This window comes from Populus alba, chromosome 6 (genome assembly GCF_005239225.2).
Source record: "Populus alba chromosome 6, ASM523922v2, whole genome shotgun sequence".
NCBI lineage: Eukaryota > Viridiplantae > Streptophyta > Magnoliopsida > Malpighiales > Salicaceae > Populus > Populus alba.
The window spans coordinates 11,720,981-11,746,614 of NC_133289.1; the positions used below are offsets into that span (position 1 = coordinate 11,720,981).

The window sequence follows — 25,634 nt, forward strand, 5'->3', positions numbered from 1 at the left end:
TTTGTTTGTTTGTGGTAAAACAATCTTTCTTTATAGGGATAAAGATTGTACATTGACTTATCAAAGATTAATTGACTTCATAACATCATTTGCATACTTAGGGTTCTTAGATACAATGTTATCTCTGGGTCCATGTCTTTGGCCAATATATTTTGTTCTTAAGTACATGGTTACCTCTAAGTCAGGATTCTATCAAACCTAATTGTTGGCTTTTTAGGTTGTTATCTACTTTGTTAGGGGTTACTTAACCATATATTCAAGACATCCACATCAGTTAGTATCAGAGCTAGGCTTTAAAACTAGGTTATATCCTTTATTGTCTTCTTGTTAGTTTCGGCTTCCTTAACTTTAGTGTCTTTGATTCGGTTTTTATTATTTTATGTTTAGAGCTTAGTAGTTTGCATCTAGCGTTTTTAAACAATAAAAAAGTGTTATTTTATTTTGTTTCTATCTTATAATATATCATTAGCATAAAGAGAAAAAAAGAGAGAGGAAAAGAACATCTAAAATCATTTTTGTCAAATATGCCATAGTATACAAACAAGAGAGAATTTGGACCAAACAAATTTAGAAAATTCTAAACTCTTATATATTGGTTTTAGAAGTCCTAATCGAACCCTATATAAAATATGAGCTCATTTGAAGATCATTTGCTATAGTAACTAAGATTAGGGTTAAAACTTGTCTTAACAGGTCAAATAAATTTAGAAAATTCTAATATTTATATATACTATGTCTTAAGGTTCTAATTGCACCCCATATCAAATTTAAGGTCATTTGGAGTTATTTTGTTATAAGAACTAAATTCAGGATTTGAACTTGTTGTAACAAATATAATTCATGTTAGTAATTCAAACTTGTTTTCCTTATATTATTTTTCACTTATGATAGTATAATAAAATCATAATTTATATATTTATGTGTCATTTAATTTTTTTATAACCTTTTCATCTATTTTCTTACGTGTCTTAAAAAATGTCAATTTTTCATACAAATCATTTGTTACTCATGAAATTGTAATCGTAGTTTTGTATTTGCTTGTTTTCATATTTTTCTTGCTTTTTGATTCATATAAAAATATTTTGATATGCTTCTAAGGCTTTTATATCTGGTGTTGAAATTAGTTCCGCAAGAGTTGAAGAAAGGTGAGACGAGAGGAAAAAGACGTAATGAGCATACATGAGTGAAAAGTTTATATTTGAGTGAAACACGAGATGAGTGTAAACACATGAGGGATTTGGTAAGGAATATATATTTCTTGTCAACTAATCAATTTTTAGATTTGAAGATGTTGGAGGCAAGAAACAACATGACAATACAGACAGGAGACAATAAAATTATAACTCATATGCATTATGAATCAGTGAATGGATCATATGACAATTGAATTTAGAGATAGGTTTGAGAGGCAATGTGCTAATGATTATGGTGGGTTTCAAAATAGACTTGAGTGAAGATAATTTAATGTTAGGAGGGCTGTTAGGTGACTTAACACTGATATAGATGAGTTTGTCGCTAATAATAAGGACATGATCGATGTTGATTTTAAAGATGTGTTCATGGGACATGGGGAACATGTTGGACATTGGCGGGATTATCATTTATAAGGGAAATATATGGTGATAATTTTAGCCAGAAGGGTAATTATAGGTATTGGGACCATAATATTAAGTTTGGTGGAGACTTGGGTATAATTAAGCTAAAAATATTGGCTTTTCAGGGGAAAAATGATATATAAGTTTATTTAGAATAGGAGAAGAAAGTGAAGTAGAGTTTTGAGTGTCACAAGTACCCGAAGCCTAAGAAAGTCAAGTTTGTTGTGATTGTTTTTACTGAATATGTCATTGTATGATGGGATTAGTTAGTGAAAATCATAAGAGAAATTATAGAGCAAGTTGATACTTGGAATGAGATGAAATTCCTTATGCGGAGGAGATTTGTGTCTAATCACTATTGTAAATAATCATATAAACTATTGTAAAGTTTGAGTCAAGGTATAAAAGTACAATAAACACTTCAAGGAGTTGAAACTTGTTATGATTCGAGCTAATATTAAAGAGGATAATGAGGCTACTATGGCTAGTTTTATGAATGGCTTTAATCATGATATAACTCATATTATGGAGTTACATCATTATGTAGAGTCGGAGGAGATGGTGAATATAGTCGTGAAGGTGGAGAAATAGCTTAAGTGAAAGGGTACTATTGGACAAAGCTAATTATTAGGCCCTTCGACACCTCGAAAACACAATTGGAAGGCTAACATTGAGTGTGGTCCATTACTACCGAATGAGAAGGGTAAGGTCAAATACCCTAGAGAGAAGAAACACACATCGACCGTTGTTAAAGGTAACAATGTTACTCCTACTTTTCGTAACTATGACATTAAATGCTTTTATTATTTGGGTTTCGATCATGTTGCTTCATAGTGTCCAAACAAAATATTCATGGTTATGAAATCTAATAGTGAGGTTAAGATCGATGGGGAGGATGAAGTGGAAAAGATGCCACCATTGAAGGATGCTGATAATGTTTGTGTTAAGCATTCGGTTGAAGAAGAGAAACTTGTGGTAAGGAGAGCATTGGATATGCATGTCAAGGTGGATGCTTCTAAAAGTTAGAGAGACCGCATATTCCATACAAGATATCAGCTTTAGAATAAGGTACGTATCTTAATTACAGACGGTGTTAGTTGCACTAATATAGCTAATACTAAATTAGTGGAAAAATTAAACTTGCACACTACTAAACATCCTATACTTTATAAATTACATTGTTTCAATGATAATTGTGAACTGAAAATGAACAAGTAGGTTTTGGTTGCTTTTTCTATTGGTAAATATTGTGATGAGGTGTTATATGTTGTGCTAATGCAAGCTAGTCATTTGTTACCAGGTAAACCATGACAGTATGATAGAAGAGTTATTCATAATGGAGTGAATAATAGGTATTCCTTTGAGATGAATGTAAGAACTATAACTTTTGTCTCTTTAAAACCTAAGCAAATATATGAGGAGTAACTAAAATAGAAGAAAGGTGAAATGGCTAAAAAGGAGAGCTTGTATATTAGGGGAACCATATTTGCTAATAAGGTACTTCTTGGTTTTGATGATGATGTTATTTTTTTGGCTTGGTACTAGTTTATTGACCTTAGAAGATGTTTTCCATGTTATATATTTGAGATCCAATATTTTGAAAGAAGGGGAGGATGATAAGAACATTGTCAGGTTTGAATTTTGCCTTAAAATGTTTGCTAACTAATTTTGCGAGATCAAACATATCTCTCAAGAACTACTTTGGGTAGAGATGAAATTTTGCAGGGAGATACTAGACATATGGAAATATATTTTTTTAAATTTTTTTAGGTCAAATAGATTTTGGGAATATATTATTTTAAAGGGTCGAAGTTACTAGATGAATCTTGTCAAATTTGTCAGATTAGACCTTCGTGTACTGTCTGAACATATTTAGAGCTACAAGTTGAATTTTTCTACGATTCAAGTTGTGATAGAAACTAGACATCTCAAGATTTCTAGCCAAATATTGTAGGCTTAGTAATTTACTCAAACGAGAGAGAACAACATGTTTGAATTCAGATATGAAATTTGCCAATAATATATGGAAATTGGAGGTTTAGGCAATATGGAGGAATTTTAGCATAAAAACTTTGTTTTTATTATCTAATTTGATTGATTTATTTATTTTTAAATAATTATATATTTAATTTGAGTTTTTTCTAACCCATTAGACATTGTTTAGGAGTTTATTTTATTATTGGACTTATGTTGGTTGATTATTAGTTTAGACCTATTAACTTGCAACCCAAAAGGGGTTTATTAAGTTTATTTAGATGAAACTATATTATGTTTTGCGAGCTATAAATTTAGGTAGCAAATTGAGGAATAAACGTGAGTTTTTTTTTTGTTTGTTTGTGGCAAAACAACATTTCTTTGCAGGGACAAAGATCGTACATTGACTTATCAAAGATTAATTGACTTCGTGGTATTATTCGCATACTTATGGTTCTTAGATATAATGTTATTTTTGGGTTCAAGTCTTTTTTCAATATCTTTGGTTCTTAGGTACATGTTTACCTTTAGGTTAGGGTTCTATCAAACCTGATTGTCGGCTTTCCAGGTTGTAATATACTTCGTTGGGAGTTGCTTGACCACGTGATCAAGATGTCCATATCAACTGGTATCAAAACTAGGCTACAAAATCAGGTTATATCTTTTATTTTCTTCAAGTTAGTTTCGACTTTCTTAGCTTTAATTGTTTTTTATTTAGTTTTAAATTATTTCATGTCTAAGTATGAGAATAATATCACAAAGCTAGTTAATCTTTGATAAATTAGTGTATGATCTTTGTACCTATAAAGAAAACTTGTTTTGTCGAAAACAAACAAAAGGAAAACTCACATTTATTCTTCAACTTGTTGTCTAGATTTGTAGCTCAAAAAAGATAAAATAGTCTACTTTAACTAACCCTAATGAAGCCATTTTGGGTTGCAAGCTAATGGACCTAAAATAATAATCAACTAACATAAGTCCAATAATAAAATAAATCCTTAAATAATGTCTAAGACGCCATAACCCAAATTTAAAAATATTAATTATTTAAAATTATACAAATAAATAGGGTAATAAAAACTAAGTTTTCATGCTAAAATTCCTCCATGTAGTCTGAATCTTTAATTTCTGCATATTTTTGGTAGATTTTAGTCCTGCTTCAAACACGTTGTTCTCTCTTTTCTAGATGAATTACTGGGTGTACCATATATGATTGAAAATATTGAGATGTCTAGTTTATAGTCCAACTTGAATTGCAATAAGATGACACTTATAGACCCAAATATGTCCCAAACAATACACGAAGGTCTAATATCTTTGACCCTCTAAAATAATATGTTTCCCAACTCTATTTAACCTGAACATTTTCCATAATATAGTTCCATATATCTAGTATTATCCTGTAAAATTTCAGATCAACTCAATGCATGGTTCAATAGATATTCCCAATCTCACAAAAATGGTCTAACTTGGTTTGCATCAACTATTCATTTAAAATTATATATGCATGGCCTTATTAGGTTTAAAATCATCTTATTTATTAAGAGGTTGTTGTAATGTTTGTACTGCCTTTTCCTTGTCAACAGAATTTAATTTGTAGGAGTAATTGTGCAACCTCCAAGGAGAACCACATCAACTACTACCGCTAGCCCTCTATTTTGATAACATCTATTCCTTCAATGCTACAATCCCCGTCTTTACAAGCATAAATAACATCTACACTCCAATCGTATCTTTGATTTCTAGTGTCAACCCTTTTAAAAATCTTGAAACATGTTAACCCTTTATCTCTTACAGTTTGTTACATTCAACAAGCCTTTAAAACTTAATAGTATACTCATATATATGTTTGTTTGCAACAATTTTTTTTTTGTAGAGACAAAGATCATACATTAACTTATCTCACTCTAAATTCAAACTATCATCTCACTTTATATTGTCAATAATAACCTAATTATCATGTAAAATGTACATACATTTGTGGATCATATGGATACGATCAAGCCCAATTAAAAATTTAGACATATCTAACAAGCTTTTTGATGAAAATAGGTAGTTGTGGTTGGAGGTAGATGACCTAAAAATAGGTAGTGAGTTTAATGAAAGCTGGCATGACATGACGTGTTACCTCGATAGTAGGATGTCATGATTGGCCATGATTCAAAAAGGAGTGACAAGCTAAAATAGTGTTGGATGAAGGTAGATGACCTAAAATTGAAGTGATCAAAGAATTTTTTCTAGTAAGAAAACCAACATCTTAAAAAATAAAAAAAAGAACATGATTAGGCAATATAATTATAGTTATCATAAATATGACATTAGGTTCAGGTGTCCTATCATGGTCAATTCCTACTGGATTCATTCCCTCAGCTAAAGTTTCTTCTTTTTTGACAACCTCACTAATTTCTATCATGCCTCATATTGAAAGGACCATTTTGACCAGATAAGAAACTAAAGTTAAAGTTGTTACCTCTATCAATGAAAGTGGATGTCAATAATTTTTTGCTAAAACAACATTCATGTCATTATTAGATGTGGACCTAATGGAGAGCATATGAAATTCATTCTTGTGTAAGAATTCATGGCTTAGGAGTAAACTATGTAGTTTCGAGAAGGTAAGAGGTTTAGAACAAGCCATTAGAGTGGATACTAAGACTTTTATTTAATTTTATCATAGACCTTTGAAAAGATACAAATTAAAGTTTGTGAGAATGAATTGCTTACCAACTACTACCAATTCATCATTTTACACTTTCCCATGATCTAAATAAGTCAAAATTGATTCTCTAGGGAGTTGTTAAAATTCAAGAAGGCTTCAATGAAAAGAAATAATTTAGGTTGTCAATGGAAAAACTAGGGTTGATTCGATGGTCTTCCAAATAGAGTAAGAGGTTTTTCAATTAATCATATTAGATAAACAATAACAGACAAATATGTAATTAAAGTGATTGTTATCAGTTGATCCTATTGTATCCAAACTACCTAGTGCAAGAATCTGGGTTTGGTATGGCACTGGATGTGTTCTTTATGATAAGAAGGGTTGGTGTACACGGATTTGATTCATTAATAAAGCCTTCATCAATAAGAAACAACTTGACTTAAGCCTTCCAAAACAAGTAGTTTCTATTAGTTAATTTCATGAAGATATAATGATGAGTATTCTTGAGGTAGTAGTAATGAGGATGTTGTTATAGTTTGTTGGCCTGTTGGGAGAGAAAAAATAGGATGCTATTATTGAGATAGTTAAAAGTGCAAGAGAGATTATTTGAGAAAGTAATTGATGCTATTAAACAAAGACTCTAATACCATATAAGATTAAGAGAATAAAAAGAATAAGAGAAAGGAGAAAAAAGAGGATTTAATAGAAAATTTTATCATTTATTGTGAGTTTTTATACCAGATATAGTATATTTTTAATACATTACAAGTGGATACATGTCTTAACTCTAGTACAAACAAGAAAAATGAAAGTCTACTGCATCTCCTCGTTAGTATTAGACTCTAAATAGTCTTTATAACTTGAAAAAATAAATTCAAACTCAAATGTTAGGCTTCAAAACCAAGTATTTAGTTATCACCTCCAATAAGTATCTCTTGCATTAATTGAATGATTAAGCTATGCCTTAAGTTATATCCAAGCGACCAAGCCTAGGCATATTGTGCAGATAATTTGGAAAATTTCTTACACTTTCTAGTGATTGTATTTATTGTACTTCTTTGAATTCACGTGGGGAGGTATGGGACTGCTTCATGTTAGTATATTGGCGACAAAGCTGCGTCCATGTGCTGTTCATATGCTTTTGTTTATTGGCCGCCGTCTGTCTCTATCAAGAATTCCAAAGTAATGTCAACACATTGTTATGTGAATTTATCGAATGGTTCTCAAGCTTGGCTGTTGACGTTTCTTTGAGCAATAAACCCAATTTTCTTTATTTGAATCTTCTTGCCTTTAGTTTCTTTTCCATTTAACAATATATTTCATGCTCTTTTAGAGACTGTTTTCCTCTCGAAAAGCAAAAGGTTTAGTAATTTTAGAAATGACTTTTTTTTTTGCATTCAATATTAATGATTTCAAAATTTAAATCGCAATTATTATATCATCGATAAAAAAACACAGCTATTGATTCCCCACGTGCTCAAAATTTTGTTATTTATCTTGTTTGTTTTTGCGTTTCAAAAAGCGTTTTTGAAAAAAATAAATTTTTTTATTTTTTCTTTACTTTAAATTAATATTTTTTTAATATTTTCAGATCATTTTGATGCACTGATATCAAAAATAATTTTTTTAAAATAAAAATATATTATTTTGATACATTTTCAAAAAAAATAACCATGACGACACACCCAAGTTTAAATCTTTTCATAAACTCTCTGTCCTACAAGTATTTATACTGGGCATAGGCGCAATAAAAAAAGTTAGAAATGTTTATAGAGCATTAGAGCCAAAGTATAAATATTATACGGGAAAAAAAAAAGGGTTATCAACGATAATAATTAAACAATAGAATGCCTGAAATATGGTTGGAGAGTAGAAGTTTATTATCTTTATTTATCATCAAGATTTAGTGTATCAGACAGAATGAAGTCTAACAGGAATCTTTCAATAAAGAAAAAGGAGCAAACAATTAGATCATATAAAAAACTTTAACCAAAAATAATAATTAAAAAAGCACGTCCAGCCGTTCATTTTCTCTACTTAAATATACTAAATGTATTTCCTCCCCGGGCTTAAAACAAAAGTTCATGGTAGGTACCACCACCGGTAGGTCCAGATTCTACAAAGCAGACTCACTTCTCGTAGTTTATTACTAGCATTTGCACCCTATAAAAGGTGAATATTATAACTATTATATTATTATTATTATTATTATTATTATTATTATCATTATTATTATTAAATACTTGAAAAGGAGTGGGGCACGTTCTTCAAGAAACAAATCACCAAGGAATAATTTGTTGTGCTTTTTAGTCCCTCTTCTTCTTTTTCTTTGATTACACCCTTATAAGCCCAAATTGATGGTCAATTAAAACATTTTTATTAAGGAAAAGAAAGACTCAAAGATAGGGGACTAACATGAAAATATGGAAAAATGAGATGGTTTTCCTAAACTTGGGGTTAAACAAACATTTTGGTCCTTCAACTTTTAAAATTATAAACTTTTAGTTCTTAACAATTTATAAAATTTAATTTTGATTCCAAACTTTAATTTTTTTATTTTTTGGTTTTTAATTTGAGAGTGCAAAAAGAAATTTGCTGGATTTAGTTGTAAAAAAAGAAAGTCTTAGTTGAGACTGATTGCAGCCATGAAAATGAATAATTTTAATTTAAAATTTTATTTTTTTATTTCTAGTTTGAAAGAAGAGAATAAAAATGGCTGGATTTTGATGATAAAAAAAAAAGAAAAACTTAGTTAAGATTGATTCTAACCACCAAAACAAGTGATTTTAGTGTAGATGGTTTTTTTTCACATGGAAAGTTTAGGAAAAAAAAAAAAAAAACAAACCAATCAAATACAGACATGAACAATGCGGGCACAGAGAGCGTCAACAATTAATACCCTCATCGTGCTCCCTCGGTTCCCCCAATAAAAGTCAAATCAGTGATAACAGGTTTCGAATTAAACGTTAATTCATTCAAAATCGTCTTATAAATCTCCACCACTTCCTCTGCACTCAAACCACCACCTTTCTTCACCACGATTCTTCTTGTTGCTTCAGTAAAGACCGGAACTTGTCCAGTATTGAAGATGCAGAGGCTTTCTGTGGTGGTAACGGCCGCCGTCTCCGTTTTAAGGTTTAGGAGTTTTGTGATTTTCCCTTCCCAGCAAGTTTTTGTTAATTTTACGTCTCACGAGAAAAAAATATTTAACAATATCATATTTATTAAATATGGGTTTCAATTTTTCTTGTCTTTTTTGACATAGAAACTATGATTTGTTTTTAGCGAATAGAGATGGAGACCTCGGCAACTCTGCCGCACATGCCTGTCGCTTTCACTGGCTACTGTCTGAATAAAAAAGTTAGAAGAAATATTTAAATGTAAAGGGAGAACAAATCAGTTAGTTCTGAAGCAAGAAGAATCCATAATTTGTATGGAGAGACCACCAACCTATTTTCCTGCTGGTACGTGAATGAATGTGGAGATGAAATGTGGACAAACCGCACAGATGCTTCATTACACGATATCCCTTAATTGTGGGGATAAAAGTAAGGAATATATATATATATATATATATATATATATATATATATATATATATATATATATATGAGAAAGAGAGAGAGATCTACATATCCTAAGGAATCACATATTTATCGCGAAACTATTGCTTATTCATTAGTTTTGTTGGAGTTAGTTTTTAAAATATTTTTTATTTGGAAATGTATTAAAATATTATTTTTATATTTTAAAAAAATTATTTTGATATCAATACATCAAAATAATTTAAAAACACTAAAAAAATAGTAATTTACATTAAAAAAAAAATAAAAAATTAATTTTTTTAAAATACGCTTATGAAATATAAAAATAAACAGGATCATATAATTTTACAGGTGGCATGACATTTTATATTCCTGAAACATAGAAGATGTGGAATTTGAGAAAGTCATTTCGCATTATTTTAAGTACCTTTTAACTAAAATTGTATATATATTATTAAAAAAAACTAAAATATGTGGGAAAACATTACGGGTTCTCTTGTAAAATACACCTTAGATTGGTATAATGTTTTTCCACTGTTTATTTTAAATATAATTAAAAAAAAAAAACAAAGAATCATGGATCACAAAACATTGTGGCATGTTCAATTAATCTATAATATTTTTCCCCTTTTCTTTTGCTTTTTTACACCTAAAACACTAGTTCCATTATGTTACGTTGTTGCTTCTAGACTATTATCTTGAATTAATGCAAAGCAAGGATAATTTGCTAAGAATTAAGAACAAATTTGTTAAGAGCACTGGCATATTATTGTGGGATTTTTTTTCCTATGGCTATTTGTAACTAGCCCGATTTGTTTTATATATTTTTATTAAAATTTCGGTAAAATTTTCTCTATGTTATCAATACCAAGTTATCAACTTAACAATATCACAACCAACATTAATTAATATGATGCTTGTCCCACTATCGAGAACTATCTCAATTAAGTCATCACATCAATATCCCATTATCTTCTATATTCATTCAATAAAAACAAGAAATAAACAATTTTTACTATAACAGCTAATGAAAAATAATACTTAAACAATGAAAAGTAAAGAAGTGTTACAAAGATATGAATCATAATCCAGTGAATCGACATATATTTTTAAGTACATCATCCTTAATTATATTCAATAAGTAAGCATAATACAAAATTATATTACAACAAAATATTTATTACTGTTAAATTACAAAATTATATTACAACAAAATATTCACACACTCCATAATTACATTATATAATTAAGCAAAAGACATAAATCTATGGTAATCTTAATCATCATGGTACTTGAAAATTTATTACAAATTATATTAGGTGAAAAATGTGTTACAGCCAATAATAATTTATTACTAATACCTACACATGCATATACTCAAGTATTTATATAATCTTTTTCTTCATCTTTATTCAATACCATTCATAACAAAAACTTCAGATATGTCGAAATCTATCAATAGTTCATTCCTACATTTATTTTATCACTAAATTATTTAAATTTTCCAACACTTCAGGTATTAAACCCATCATTTCAGGATTTAGTTTTTTTTCGATTGCTGGTTCCACAAGACTTTAACCCTATGTCTAGGTCACGAATCCCATTATTCAGGAAATCAATTTTCTCAATTCGCCCAGTAACTAGGGGACTCACCTCATTAATTAGAGATTTAATTCCTCACTCGCCCAGCAAGCAGGGGCATTAATCCCATTAATTAGGGATTAGTTTCTACAATTCACTATTCATATCTTTTTTATTTTACAAGGATATATTTAAAGACACTTGTAACTAATGATCAAATCACTAATAAATTCTTAGAAGGTAACAAGCACCTACTTAACGCTTGTGCATGTGATGTGGTTCTTTACTACTGATTGGATTCTACAACCTCACTTATACCACCAAAATTAATAAATCACCTCATTCATTAACCATAAGAATTTACTTCATCTTCCATATAAATTTCAATTTCTCACTTATTCACATTAACACGTACTCCTTATTGTTATTTATATTGTTTATAACTGTTTCCATTTTCATTTAAATTTCCATTAAAATTAACACAACTCAATACAATTTACATATCTCTTAATTTAACCAAGCTCAATAATCAAAAATATACTTATCCGAATTCCTTGTTCATAATGGGAGTGAAATTTCCTTCTTTTTTTTATTCTTTATTTTTTAAAAAAAAAAACCCTAGAACAAGTCAATCAATCAAAGTAAACATCATTCAATCATAAATTGCATCATTACAACAATTCACATCACAAATCTCCAATTTCACATAATATTAACAATTGTATTTCTTCATCAAAACATAAAATCAAAGCAATTAATCACATTGGACATGTCCATTATCTCAATTGAATGATTTTTTTAAGGATGGAATGAAATAAAATTCCAAGTTCTCTTCTCTTCAATATTAAACCCTAACTTTTGATTTTTTCTCTCTTCAAAATAACCCTACAAACCCTTAATCACCCCTTTTTTTATTTCTAATTATACCTTAACTACCCTAATTACACATATCTTTTCAATGTAATTTAGTAGAAAATGAGTAAAAAAAGAAGAAGCAAATCCTCGCCTCTAAGCATGAAGAACAGTTAACCATGAGAAAAGAAATTAGGTATTTATATGCCCAATTTCTTATTATTTGCATATTTACCCCCCCCATTATTCTATATATCGATTTTTCCCTACTAGGTTTTTCCTTCTTACATACTTTATACCATAATACTTATCTTTTATTTAATCTTATCCCTCCTATGTTAATTAACATTTTTTTATCTAACCCATATTTTATTTTTATATTAGAAAACATTTCTCTTATTGTCACTCAGGTTAAATTTTTATCCGACCTTTACTCTATTTCAAGGTTTTACGAACATATTTTTTCTTTTCCTAAGATTTTTTCTATTTATATCTAGTTTGCTATCTCTGTTTCCTTTCTTCTTCTTCTTTTTTTTTTTTTCATTTTTTATAAGACCTAACAAGTTGGGAAAGTTTTGGGTGAAGTGAGAAAGCATTTAATCTAGTAATAACAGCTGATACCCTTTTTTTTCTTGGGGCCTTCTTTCCTTATTACAATATCAATGACCTAGAAGAAGCAAGTGCCTAACAACTGCTTGATTTCACGTCTTACATTAACCCTTTGTTTTTGGTTTCACTCTAGAATATAGACCTTGATGTTGAGGCCTATTATAAAGTTAAACTTGCGATATATCCATGTTATAACCTTTAGCACCATTGCATTCAGGTTCTTGGATCAAGTATGTCACATTTTTCTTACTATATAGAGTCTTTATTATTTAAATTAACTTAACCCTTTTTGAACATACATTTGTTTTCATTTTCCCCTTATTTATATGTTTTTTTTTTATAGTAGATGGGAAATAAAATCTATTGGATCAAAGACCTATGGGTTTGGTTTTCATTAATTTTATGATTTTAGAAATCGAGTTGGAATCTTGGTTCTTGGTTTATACCTTAATTATTAAATTATTTATTTTCATTGTAATGATAATCTCTTTTATTTCTAATAGTTCTGCACCTTTGATTTTTATGGTTTAGGTAAATTTGTATTTGAGTAGGATCAAACCCTAAAAGAGGTAAGTATTTACATAAATATAATGACAAATGTTCTACAACCCTTTTGAACATGAACTGTTAATTTTTTTTTTACACTAAGAATTATATATATATATATATATATATATATATATATATATATATATATATATATATATATTTGACCTTTCTTTTGTATAATTACATTAAAATTAGGTGTAGTTTTGTACAATATGGATACATAAATATAACTTGTTGGTATTGACTAGGTGTCTTATGTGTCTATATTGCATTTGGTTAAGATATAGATTTGCTCTTCATTTGCTTTGAATAATTATGTGAATAGATTTGAGGGGTTTGTTTTTCCTAATAACTTCTTTTTTAAAGTCTTAGTTGTTGTCACTTTTTTTTTTTACTACATTCTTTTTTACTATATATTTTTCCTTTTTTGCTCCAACTCATCCTCTTTGATTTGAGCACTCAATGCACGCCTAACCACAAATGAATCACCCTCAACTAGATACTCTACTCCATCATCGCTAGCATCCTCAAGTGGCAACATTTGATAACCCTCAATATTACTTTCATTTGTCATTTTTCTATTATCACATATAATAATGACTTCTACTTTTTTTTTTTTTTTTTTACATTGAGAAGCAATATGTCATATCCCTAAATATCAAAAATATTTTATATCATGATTATAAGGTGATAGGAGATCAAATTCACCTCTAATATTAGTGGAGAAGCTGTAAAGATGGATGAAGAAAGGGTGAAAGCTATCAAAAAATGGTCAATGCCTAAGTCAATTATCGAGGTTAAGAGTTTTTATGGCTTAGCTAGTTTTTATAGAAGATTTGTTAAAGGTTTTAATATACTTTTGTATCATTCACTAAAATTGTTGAAAAAAAATCTATTGGTTTTAAATGGGGTAATAAATAAGAGCATGCATTGAATTTGATTAAAGAAAGGTTATGATATGTCCTTTATTAACATTGCCTAACTTTTTCTAAAATATTTAAGATTGAGTGTGATGCCTCATGAATAAGTATTAGAATTGTTTTGGTGTGGGAGAAATAATTAATAATCCATTTTTATTGAAAATCTAAATGAGGCAATATTGAATTACCTAACCTATGACTAAGAGCTTTACAAGTTTGTTAGAACTTTGAAGACTTGACAACATTACTTGTAGCAAAAACAATTATTATCTATACAAATCATGAATCATTTAAGCATTTGAAAGGACATAATAATATAAGGCATGTTAAATGGGTGGAGTTCATTAAGACCTTTCCATGTATCATCAAGTACAAGTAAGGTAACGATAATATTGTGACTAATGTTTTATCTAAAAGGTATGCCCTTATTGCTACTCCAAATACAAGTTTCTTAGGTTTTGAGTATATTAAAGATATGTATGCCAATGATATTTTACTAATGTGTATGAAGTGAGTGAAAAGACAGCCCATGAGAGATTTTATAAGCTTGTTAGAGACTTGTTTAAAAAGAATAAACTTTTTGCATGTAATGGTTCTATGGATGAGTTGCTTATGCATGAAGTCCATAAAGGATGTTTAATAAGTTATTTTGGTACGAGGAAGACTTTAAAAGTGTGTGATATATGTATTATTTATAGACAGACCAAATGTAATAACTTACATCATGGGTTATATATTTCTTTAATTCTACCTAATGAACCTCGGTTTTATTTAGGTTTACAGAGATCAAAATAGAGTAGAGATTCAATTTGTATAGTTGTAGATAGATTTTCTAAGATGATATATTTCATACCTTGTCATAAGATCGATGATATAATTAATATTTGTCGATTTGTTCCTTAGAAAGATAGTATGACTCAATAGTATTCTTATGAGTATTGTTTTAGGTCGAAATGTTAAGTTTCTTAATCATTTTTGAAGGATTTATGGGGAAAGTTAGGAATTAAATTATTATTTTTAACTACTTGTCATCCACAAATGAATGGTTAAACAAAAGTAATGAATAAATCCTTAACTACTTTATTTTGTACTGTCATTTAAGAAAACTTGAAAAATTTAGGAGTGTTTATCATTTATTAAATTTACAAATAATAAGAGTATGCGTTCTAATGATCACTCACCATTTGAAATTATTTATGGTTTTAACCCATTAACTCTTTTAGACTTTTTACCTTTATCTATTGATGAAATTGTTTTTCTTGATGAAAATAAAAAAGGCTAAAATGGTAAAGAAACTCCATGAGAGTGTGGTGACAAATAGAAAAGAAAAATAAATATTATGCTTCTAAAGCCAACAATGGTCGTAGGCATGTTGAACATGGTGAAAGTGTTTATATTCATATGAGAAAGAAGTCTTTCTAACCCATTGGTAATCTAAGTTGCATTCCTATAGAGGGTGATCCCTTCCAAGTCATCGAATGGATTAATGATAATGCATACAAGTTAGAACTTCTAAGTGAGTATAATGTTAAAAGTTTAGGTGTTACATTTAATGTTTCTGATTTTTCTTGTTTCGATGTAGCTGACGATTCAAATTCGAATCTTTTTAGGGAAAAGGGAATGATGAGAATCAATAAGTAACAAAATAGAATGCATTACATGTGCTAATTGGAATTATTACAAAAGCAAGAGCCAAGAGGATAAGGAAAAAAAAAAGCATTTAATTAGTTGAATCATGACATTTAGATCAAAACAAGCTTTGAAAGTTTCCTAATGTAGTGTCAAACATGTACCATATATATGAATTTTGGTTGTCACTAAGAATTTGAAGTATGTGTGTGCCTTTTTTAAAGGTTCTTGAATAAATAAAGATTAAAATAACAAAAATAATCATTTAATAAAGTTAAGGTTATTTTAACCTGAAGTGTATTCAAGTAACTTTAGCGTGCATCTAAAGTTGGTAAGGCAAAAATATCACTAGGCATCGGCCTAAAGTTTTAGGGTACTTTTATATTTTTATTGTTCAAAAAAATAATAATAAAAAACTTTACCTTGGACTAAATTTTTATGTCATGAAAAACAAAAGTGTACTTTTACTAATACAATCTATAGTATATATGAGTGTTGAGTTGCAGTAATAGTAATATACATTGTGGAAAACACTTTTTTTTAGTTTATTTTGTTATTATTATTATTTTTGGATGAACTCGGGAATTCCTATTCATAGAATTTATAGTTATTGGGTGTAGGTTTTTTTTATACTTATGATCCATGATCATTTCGATTGATCTTATGTTTAAGGATTCTCGCTTTATAATATTAAAGGTTAAGTGCAGTGCCAAAAAGAATACGCAGATAGTTCACAATGTAAAAAGAAAATAAAAAGAAAAATAAATTTATGGATGTTTGATAATGTATTGTTAATACATTATTATGGATATATTCATATGGCCTAAATAACGACGCGAAAATTGAGACAATATATCGTTTTAAAAAAATTGTTTCGTAACTTTATTTATATTTAGAGGGGGTTTGTTTGATGGAAATTGATTTTCTAAAGATTATTTTTCTAACTTTTTTGTATTTGTTTGTTATTAGAAAAGTTGATCAACGAAAAACACTTTCCAGTGAAAGAAAAATTTGATTTGGTTTCCAGAAAAATATTTTTATTTTATTTTGGGTGGAAAATACTTTTTGAAAGTTGTGAAAAATTAGAAATGTTATACTATTTGTTAATTATATCAAATTTAATCCTTAAACTTTTAATTGTTATATATATATATATATATATATATATATATATTTTGAATGTATTTTGAATATATTTTTTTCAATTTTATCCTTTAAAATTAAATTTTTATATTAACTTTGGTCCTCATTTTTATAATTGTTATTTGCTTTTCTCTTATCATTTTTTTATCTATTAAATTTGGTTCTCATTCTTTTTATTGTTGCTTATTTTATTTGAAATAATTTATGAAATGGTAATTATTATTATTTTAATTTCTTCATCTTTTAATTTTTTTATTTATTAGATTTGATCTCTATTATTTTGATTATTATTTATTTTATTTGAGATAATTTATGACATTATTTTTTTTTCAATTTTATTCTTATTCAACTTTTTAATTTTGTAAGATTTGTTCTTTATTATTTTTATAAATTTTTTAAAAAAAAAACATTAATAAGCTATTTTTCGGCTTATTTTTCATAATATAACTAAACATTGTAAAGTACTTTCCAATTTATTTTTCATTACACTACCAAACATCGAAAAATAACTCATTTTTTTTAGAATTTACTTTTTTAAAAAAACTATTTTCTAGCAAATAAATAGAACTCTAATTACTTACTATTATTATTTTAATTTCTTTTTTTTTTATCCAAATCCTTAGGCTTAGAGGACATGTTCAGAAGCTTGACCCCAAAATTGGACCCGTCTAATCTAAAATACCAAAACAACCCTTAACATCGCCTTTATAAACGAACCTTCTCTCCGCTTTCTTAGTCCCCAAACACATTTCTTTCTCTTCTCAAAAGTCCCTTTCTCTGCCTTTGTCTTTCCGATAATCCTAAAACCCATTCTTTTAAACCTCCCAGCACATCAACAACGAACAAATGGCCAAAGGAGGCAAGCTCATGAGGCTCAAGTCGGTCCTCAAGAAACTCAACTCCTTCAACAACAGCAAGCAAAGCCGCCCCTGTAAGATTGGAAGCTCCATATCTGTCACCAACGATGACATCTCCTCCTCCTACTCCTCCGGTGATCTCCACCCCGTGTACGTAGGAAAATCTCGTCGACGCTATCTCATAAGCTCCGATATCATTGACCATCCACTGTTTCGTGAGCTTGCAGAGAGGTCTAGTTCTGAGGAATCCCCTGAAACTATTAATGTTGCATGTGAGGTGGTTTTGTTCGAGCACTTGCTTTGGATGTTGGAGAATGCTGATCCACAACCTGAGTCTCTTGACGAGCTCGTTGAATTCTATGCTTGTTGAGACAAATTCAATTTAAATGGTTATCGTTTAACAACTTTTGAGGCGATGAACTGATGATTCTTTGGGGTCATCTGCGGCTGGAACATCACGCCATATATATGTATAGAGAAAGTATTGTAAATTGATGTAATAAACCAATGATCAGCGGTGTAGGAAAGGATTATTTAGAGAGGAAGGAGAGATTCAAAGGGTGAAGATTAATTAGCACAATTTCACACACCGGCTAATCTCTAGGCCTGGTGACGATTATGCTTGTTGTTAATTTGTATTTCCATTAATTAATGTTGTTTTATTTTTTTGATGATGTTTTTTTCTTGTAATTTATGCTTTTTAGGATTTCATTTCTTCTCTTTTCTCCCTTTTTATGCTGTTGATTTGACGGCCCGCTTCTTGTTGTAAACGCACAACGCAGTTACTGCATGAGAAGTTTTTGACCCACAGATTATACCAACCAATCTTTTTTTTGTTTTTATCGAAGTGACCTGCTATTAGATTTGATATTTACTTCCATTTAAAATACTTAGATTATTTATAGGATGTGTTTTTGAGTGTTTAATTCGGAGGACAATATAATTTTTTTAAAGTATAAATCATATCTTTAAAAGCTAAAAATACATACTTTTTTATATGAGCTTCATAAACAAAAAAATAAAAATCATCTCCAAACCAAATACTCTGGAATTAGTTTTTATTTAAACGTAATGGGAGGTGATACTTTCTCACTTTTTCATGTTCAATTAATTTTTTTAAATTTTTTTTAACGTGGAATAAATTCTTTTAACGAATTACAGGCAAGTCCAAAGATATACAGGAGGATCCGTTTGCTCATCTGAGATAAGAGAAAAAACCAATGGGCTCCGGCTCTGTCACCGTACAACTTGACAAGAAAACTCAACTGGCGATTTAACGCCGGTTGTACATGGCTTTCAGGCTGTTACCATATGTGACGACAAAATACCAGAAAGTTGGGTAACCAGACACGAAGCATCTGTTTTAAGCATGGAAAGAAAGTAGATAGCATAGAGCTATTTAAAAGAAAGGTAATTAAAAAAGGAAACATCTTTTTTTATGATGTTTTTTATTGAGTTGCATTAATTTATCCCAACAACAACATGCCAAGAACTCGCCATCACCAGCTTGTTTCTCCTAATCTTCACATCACATCACCCAAAATCTCCTCAACCCAATTCGTTTCGCATTGCATAATATTATGACGGTGGTTATTTTTAAATTTTTTAAATATATATAAAGATAATATTTTTTGCTTTTAATTTTTTTATATCAATATATTAAAATATAAAACAAAAATTAAAACAAAAAAGTTTCTAGAAATCAAACATGCATACAAGCTATACATTGTGTGGCAATGGGGCCTAGCTAGTTAATTGAGTTTCTTCTCTAGAGCCGTAATTAACTATGAGCAATTAGTGTTGAAAGTTGAAGCATTAAAGTCTCAGAATTTGATAAAGTTTCGCCTCTCAATCCGGCCCTAGTAAAACAAAAACAAAAAACCATTCAAATGACTATTTATTAAATATTGACCCTTTTCTCAATTTCTCATTTTATCTCTCTAAAACCCTTTATAATATGAGCTTAATTAGTGACTTAATTACAAGACTTAGGAAGTCAACAAGGCTCTAGGAGGAGAATCAAGACACAGAGGTAGCTGGAGACGGTATATATATACACACACACACATTAATTAATAAAGTTCCAAGTGAGAAATGCATAGTTTAATTTACTAATGATTAGGTCGTTGGAGATTCTTTTTTCTTTCTTTCTTTTTTTCGTGGCAATATATCCACACGCTCTTTTGCTTTGTTGGTTAGACACAAGACTTTATACAAGTGGAAGACACGAATTAGTACCTAGAACGCGTTTCCAAGCTGCCATGCCCAATTTGCCACCCATAAAGCTGATCTCACATAACTAATTTTTTTAAAAAAAAAATTATCTATTTTCTTTTCATTTTAAAATTTTTTTGAAAAAAATTGAAAAAAAAATTTTATTTGGTGTTTTTAGATCATATATCAAAAATAATTTTTAAAAAATAAAAAATATATTTTAATGTATTTATAAATTAAAAAATATATATATTTTAAAAAATAACTGATATCTTATTTTCAAATATCTTTTAAATTGTGTTAACAGCTCAACCAACTTTGAGTTCTAAGCAAAAAAAAAAAAAAAGATATATATTACAATGATCTATAAAATTAAAGATCAAATGAAGTTAGAATCTAATGATATAATAATAATAATAATAATAAAACGCATAATAAGACAGGGCATGTTTTTGTTTTTTCATAGAGCATGAAGAAAATTGGAGATAAAAAATAGAAGTCGGTTTTTTTTGCAAAAGTGAAGCATAATAATTATTATAGGGAGGATATTCAATTTTTTGGGGGGTATTAAAATGAAAAAAAGAAAAGAAAAGAAAAGAAAAGGAAGTGAAGGGAAGAGAAAGGAAGGAAGATTTCTGAATTTATTTTTATATTATTAAAATTCATTTCCTCCTAAATTTGAAGGAAGTAGATGGTAGTTGAAAACTTTCTTATAATAACAAAGTTACTTGAAAATCTTTCTTTTTTTCTTTTCCGCCTATGTAATTAACAAAACAAGAGAAATTTCTTTAATTTTCACTTCATTTCTTTTCCTCTTATATCCTTCACATGATTTCTATTTTGTCCTTTTCATTTATTGTATCTCCATTGCCATGCACATTTTTAATGTATCTATTTCCATATATTTTAGGAAAACCTAGTTTTTGATTCGTGCAACACCACGAGCTGTATCGTACTTTTAATAACTTGAGTCAATCATGGTTATTTTCTAAAACTCATGATTCAGGGTATAAAAGGTGATAATACCATAAAATTCATATATATATAATAAGAAGTATAATTCTAATGAACCAAATATTAAAAGCTGAAAATAAAAATAAAATGTCAATTTAAAAATATAATCCAATAAAAATAACTTGAGTAAACCTATATTAATAGTTAATGATATATCAGGGCCTAACAAAAGTTTTCAAAACACAAAAAAGAAAGAAGTTAAGGTGACACTAGAGTTCTTATAAAAGCAAAAACAAAATAAATAAATAAATCATATTAAAACCCCGGTCATTAAGTTGATTGAGTTTAATAAGCTTGGTTAATTTAATAACATTAAAAAAAACTTAATCCTACTTTAATAATATATAAAACAAAGTAAACTCGGTTGAGTCTCCTAAACCTGGGTTAATCACCTAAATTCATGACCCAAGAAATTCTAGACTCGAGCTCAATTAAAAAGCTCAAATTCCAATCAAATAACTATTGAAGGATAAAATAAAATAAAAACAATCAATTAAAAATTTAACATAACAAAAAAAAAATAGCAATCAAATAATGAGGATTAAACTTGATAGGAAAAAAAATTAAAAGGTGAAATCTTAAAAGAAATTAATTTTTTTAATCATCTCAATTACAAAAATAGCAATCAAATTAATATTAAAATATGAAAATTATAAAAAAAATCAATTAAAAAAACTCAAAGAAAAAAAACAGTAATAAAAAAAAAAACAAGAATAAAACCTGATAAGAACAAAAAATTAAAGAAGATAAAATCTTAAAAAAAAATCAAATTTAAAATCTTAATTAAAAACACTAGTAATAAAAATAATGTAGATCAAATTTGAGAGATGAAAAAATTAAAGTAGGATGAAGTTGAATTTTTTTAAAAAAACAATCAATTAAAAAAACTCAAAGAAACAAAACAGTAATAAAAAAAAAAACAAGAATAAAACCTGATAAGAACAAAAAATTAAAGAAGATAAAATCTTAAAAAGAAAAATCAAATTTAAAATCTTAATTAAAAAAACTAGCAATAAAAATAATGTAGATCAAATTTGAGAGATGAAAAAATTAGAGTAGGATGAAGTTGAAAATTTTTTTATTCAAATAAAAAAATTGCAACTAAGAGAATAAGGATTAAATCTAAAAAAATAATAATTAAAGAGTTGTCGTAAAGGTTTTGAGGGCTAGCGTATAATTAAAGAAGAATTGAACAAAAAAAAAGAAGAAGAAGAAAAAAAGAAAATCCAACTAGCACTAAATCGATGACGCCTGTTTGTTTTTGCGTTTTAAAAGCTTTTTTGAAAAAAATTTGAAATTTTTTTATTAACTTTAAATTAATATGTTTTTAGTATTTTGAAATCATTTTGATGTGCTGATGCTAAAAATTCATTGGCATGCATTTTGACACGAAAAATTATTTAAAAAGCAACCACAACCACACTATCAAACAAGCTTATCAATTTTTTGTATTTTTTATGTTATTTTTTTTTAATTTATTTATTTATCAATTTCATCCTTCAACATTGAGTTACTTGATAATTGAATTGCATAATTTGTTTCAATTTTATTTTCTACGAAATTATAATAGTCTCTTGATCTGGGTTGTAGATTTAAAAGATTAACCTTGAATGACCCAAGTCAATTCAATATATTGTCGTCTCAATATTAAAAAGAAAATGTCTTGTAATTTTTTTTAATCAAATTATATTTTTACTAGCTGTCCAAATTGTCTTTGAACCTATCAAGTAACCGAGTCATATTAGATTAATTCTCATACAATTTAATTTTATTTTACTAAAAAGCACATTAAAAATACCTAGATATATTTTTTTTTATGTTAATATTAACAATAACTTTATGATTAATTTGTAGAATAAATTGGAATAATTTGTAATAACCTAATATGCACAAGGTTTTTAAAAGTTTCTCATTATTATTCAACAAAAATAGAATATATATTTTATTATTATAATTTCTTTATATAATTTCATTAGATTTTTTTATTCTTAGATTTATTCATATATGATCATAGAAATGATCAATTCATGATATTTTAGTTTCATATTTAAATTTACATTCACGATCATAATGATTTCTTATTTAAAAAGCAATGATTCTAATTTAAAAACTATTTTTGTAAAAACAAAAATATATGAATAGGAAAATATAATTTTTGTTTTAAAACATATATATATATATATATATATATATATATATATATATATATATATATATATAATTCATGTCACTATAATTTTTACAAAGAATTCTTTAATTACCATTAGTTTCTGTTTCATAAATCATGTTGTTAATAAAAAAAATATTGCAAAAACAAAGAAATAGAAAAGATGATTTTTATGAAAATTCTTATATTGGAGAGAGAGTAACTAGTGGCATCCTATTAATTATTACATGTGACTCATATTAAAGAAAGACACATGATAAGGAGAGAGAAGCTAAAATTCATGGCCCATAAAAAAATAATAAGGAATTGTTGTTTTGAAAAATAGCATAGTTCACTAAAAGTTTTGAAAAAATAACATTAGTTGAAAAAATATTTGAAAAATAACATTGTATGAACACAATTGCATTTTATAATATCATTTTTATACGTAACTGCTATTTGGAATAGTGGTCGCCTCTCAAAATATATTTTTCTACACAATTACTATTTAAAATAGTAGTTTAGTGAATGTTTCAAAATATCTTTCTTTTAATAATTAATTAATCTTAACAAAAGTTAACCAAATGATAGGATTGAAGATCCAATGGCTAAGGAAGAAAGATGAGATAAGATAATGTGACATAAAAGAGAAATGAGAAGAAAAAAAATAAAAAAAAGAATGGGTCACCATAGACAAACCAAGACTCTATTTTCAACACACTCGGTATTGTTAGAAAGATTTTGACAAAACGATTTTAACCATACCTTGAAAGAACAACAAAAAAGGTTGTAATGAATTCTAAATTAACCTTGAACAAAACCTCTAATAAATTACGATCATATTTGATGGTCTTTCAAAATGTGGTTAGAATCGTTTCATTCAAATATTTCTAACAGTATTAGGTGTGTCATAAACAGAGCTTTGGTGTGTTCTCGATAATCTTAGCTATTAAATCTTGAATCTCATTTCTTGGTTATTGGATTTTTATAAAATTTTTGGTTGATTTTTTATGTATGTTAATTGAATTAAGAGGGACATGGTTTTTGGAACAATCATAATTCCCAACAGCGGTTATGTTCATCCATTATTTCTAACCACGGTTGTGTTCAAACTATTTTATTTTTTAATGTTTTTCTAACTTGTATTATTTTCTAATACCCAAAAAATAGTATGAATATCTCAACAATAATTTCTTTCTCCTCCTTATATTTATCATTTAAAAAAAAAAACATATGCCACACGGAGTAGTAACCAAGATGCCACTATTTACTCTCAAATCACCTTAAAATTCGTACAACTTTTACTAAAAACACACACACATTGTTCCTCTGCTATTTTATTCATTTTTAATTTTATTTACTTAAATAAATGTAGATTTTAAAAATTACTTTGTCACAGCACGCCGTCATTGTAATAGTTCCCAGTTCATAACTTCTTATGTTTACAAAATCAACGAACAGCGAACGCAGAAAAAAAGAACCACCATGGATATGGCTTTTGTTGACACATGGGAAATAGTATACCCAAATCACCACGATTACCCTGCAGCCGCTGCAGCCGCGTTGCCTGTCTGGATTCGAAGAAGACAAACAATCTAACATTAGAAGACAACCGCTTATGGCGGCTTTTTCATCGAAAAGAGAGATGGCCAATCGCCTTTCAGTTTTACACATTTGTCCTGTAGTGAAACATCCACAGAGGGTATTTATGTCTTTCAGTCAGTCAGAGAGGACCAGAGAGGAAGCCAGCCCACGTGGGCGTGGGTCGTCAAAATCTGATCTTGGGTCACAAAATGACCCATCTCTCACCTCACGGTTCCATGTGACTCGTGGAATTTTTGTCCCCAATAAATTTTCTATATATTCTTTTCATATGATTATAGACATTGAATTTTCATATGATTCCATGAAGTATATATACATATACTCCATGATTTGATGCATAGGAGACAAAGCATGATTTGAAGCATACATGGAGGAATCATTTGCACCTAGGAAACTTTTAAGAATTCGAAATGTTTCCTGCATTTAAGTCAGTCTAATCTGGGCACCATCAATCTTGTAATAAATGATCATGATTTTATCAAAACAAATAACCTATGATTTGATCAGATTGTCCGAAGTTACTTATTATGAGTTTCAGCTAAAGAAACGGCGATGAACTCTTGCGCTTCCACAAAGAGATTTCAAGTCCTTCTGAAAAAGTATGAAAATTAATAACCCCTTAATTTCACAATAGAATAAATCACTAATATTAATTTGATTAAATCCCATATAGAGACAATATCTCCGTTAATATAACTTATTAAATCCTCTAAATCTCTAAAATAATAATTAACAAAGAGAT

The 25,634-nt window shown here is 28.3% G+C and overlaps 1 protein-coding gene across 1 annotated transcript; it reads left to right on the forward strand.

The window, feature by feature from the left end:
* Positions 1–17,799: 17,799 nt before the first annotated feature.
* LOC118048422 (auxin-responsive protein SAUR76) lies at positions 17,800–18,587 on the forward strand. Its single transcript, XM_035058084.2, has one exon. It carries the CDS (start codon positions 17,903–17,905, stop codon positions 18,281–18,283), a length of 381 nt encoding a protein of 126 aa, XP_034913975.1. The 5' UTR covers positions 17,800–17,902; the 3' UTR covers positions 18,284–18,587.
* Positions 18,588–25,634: the final 7,047 nt, after the last annotated feature.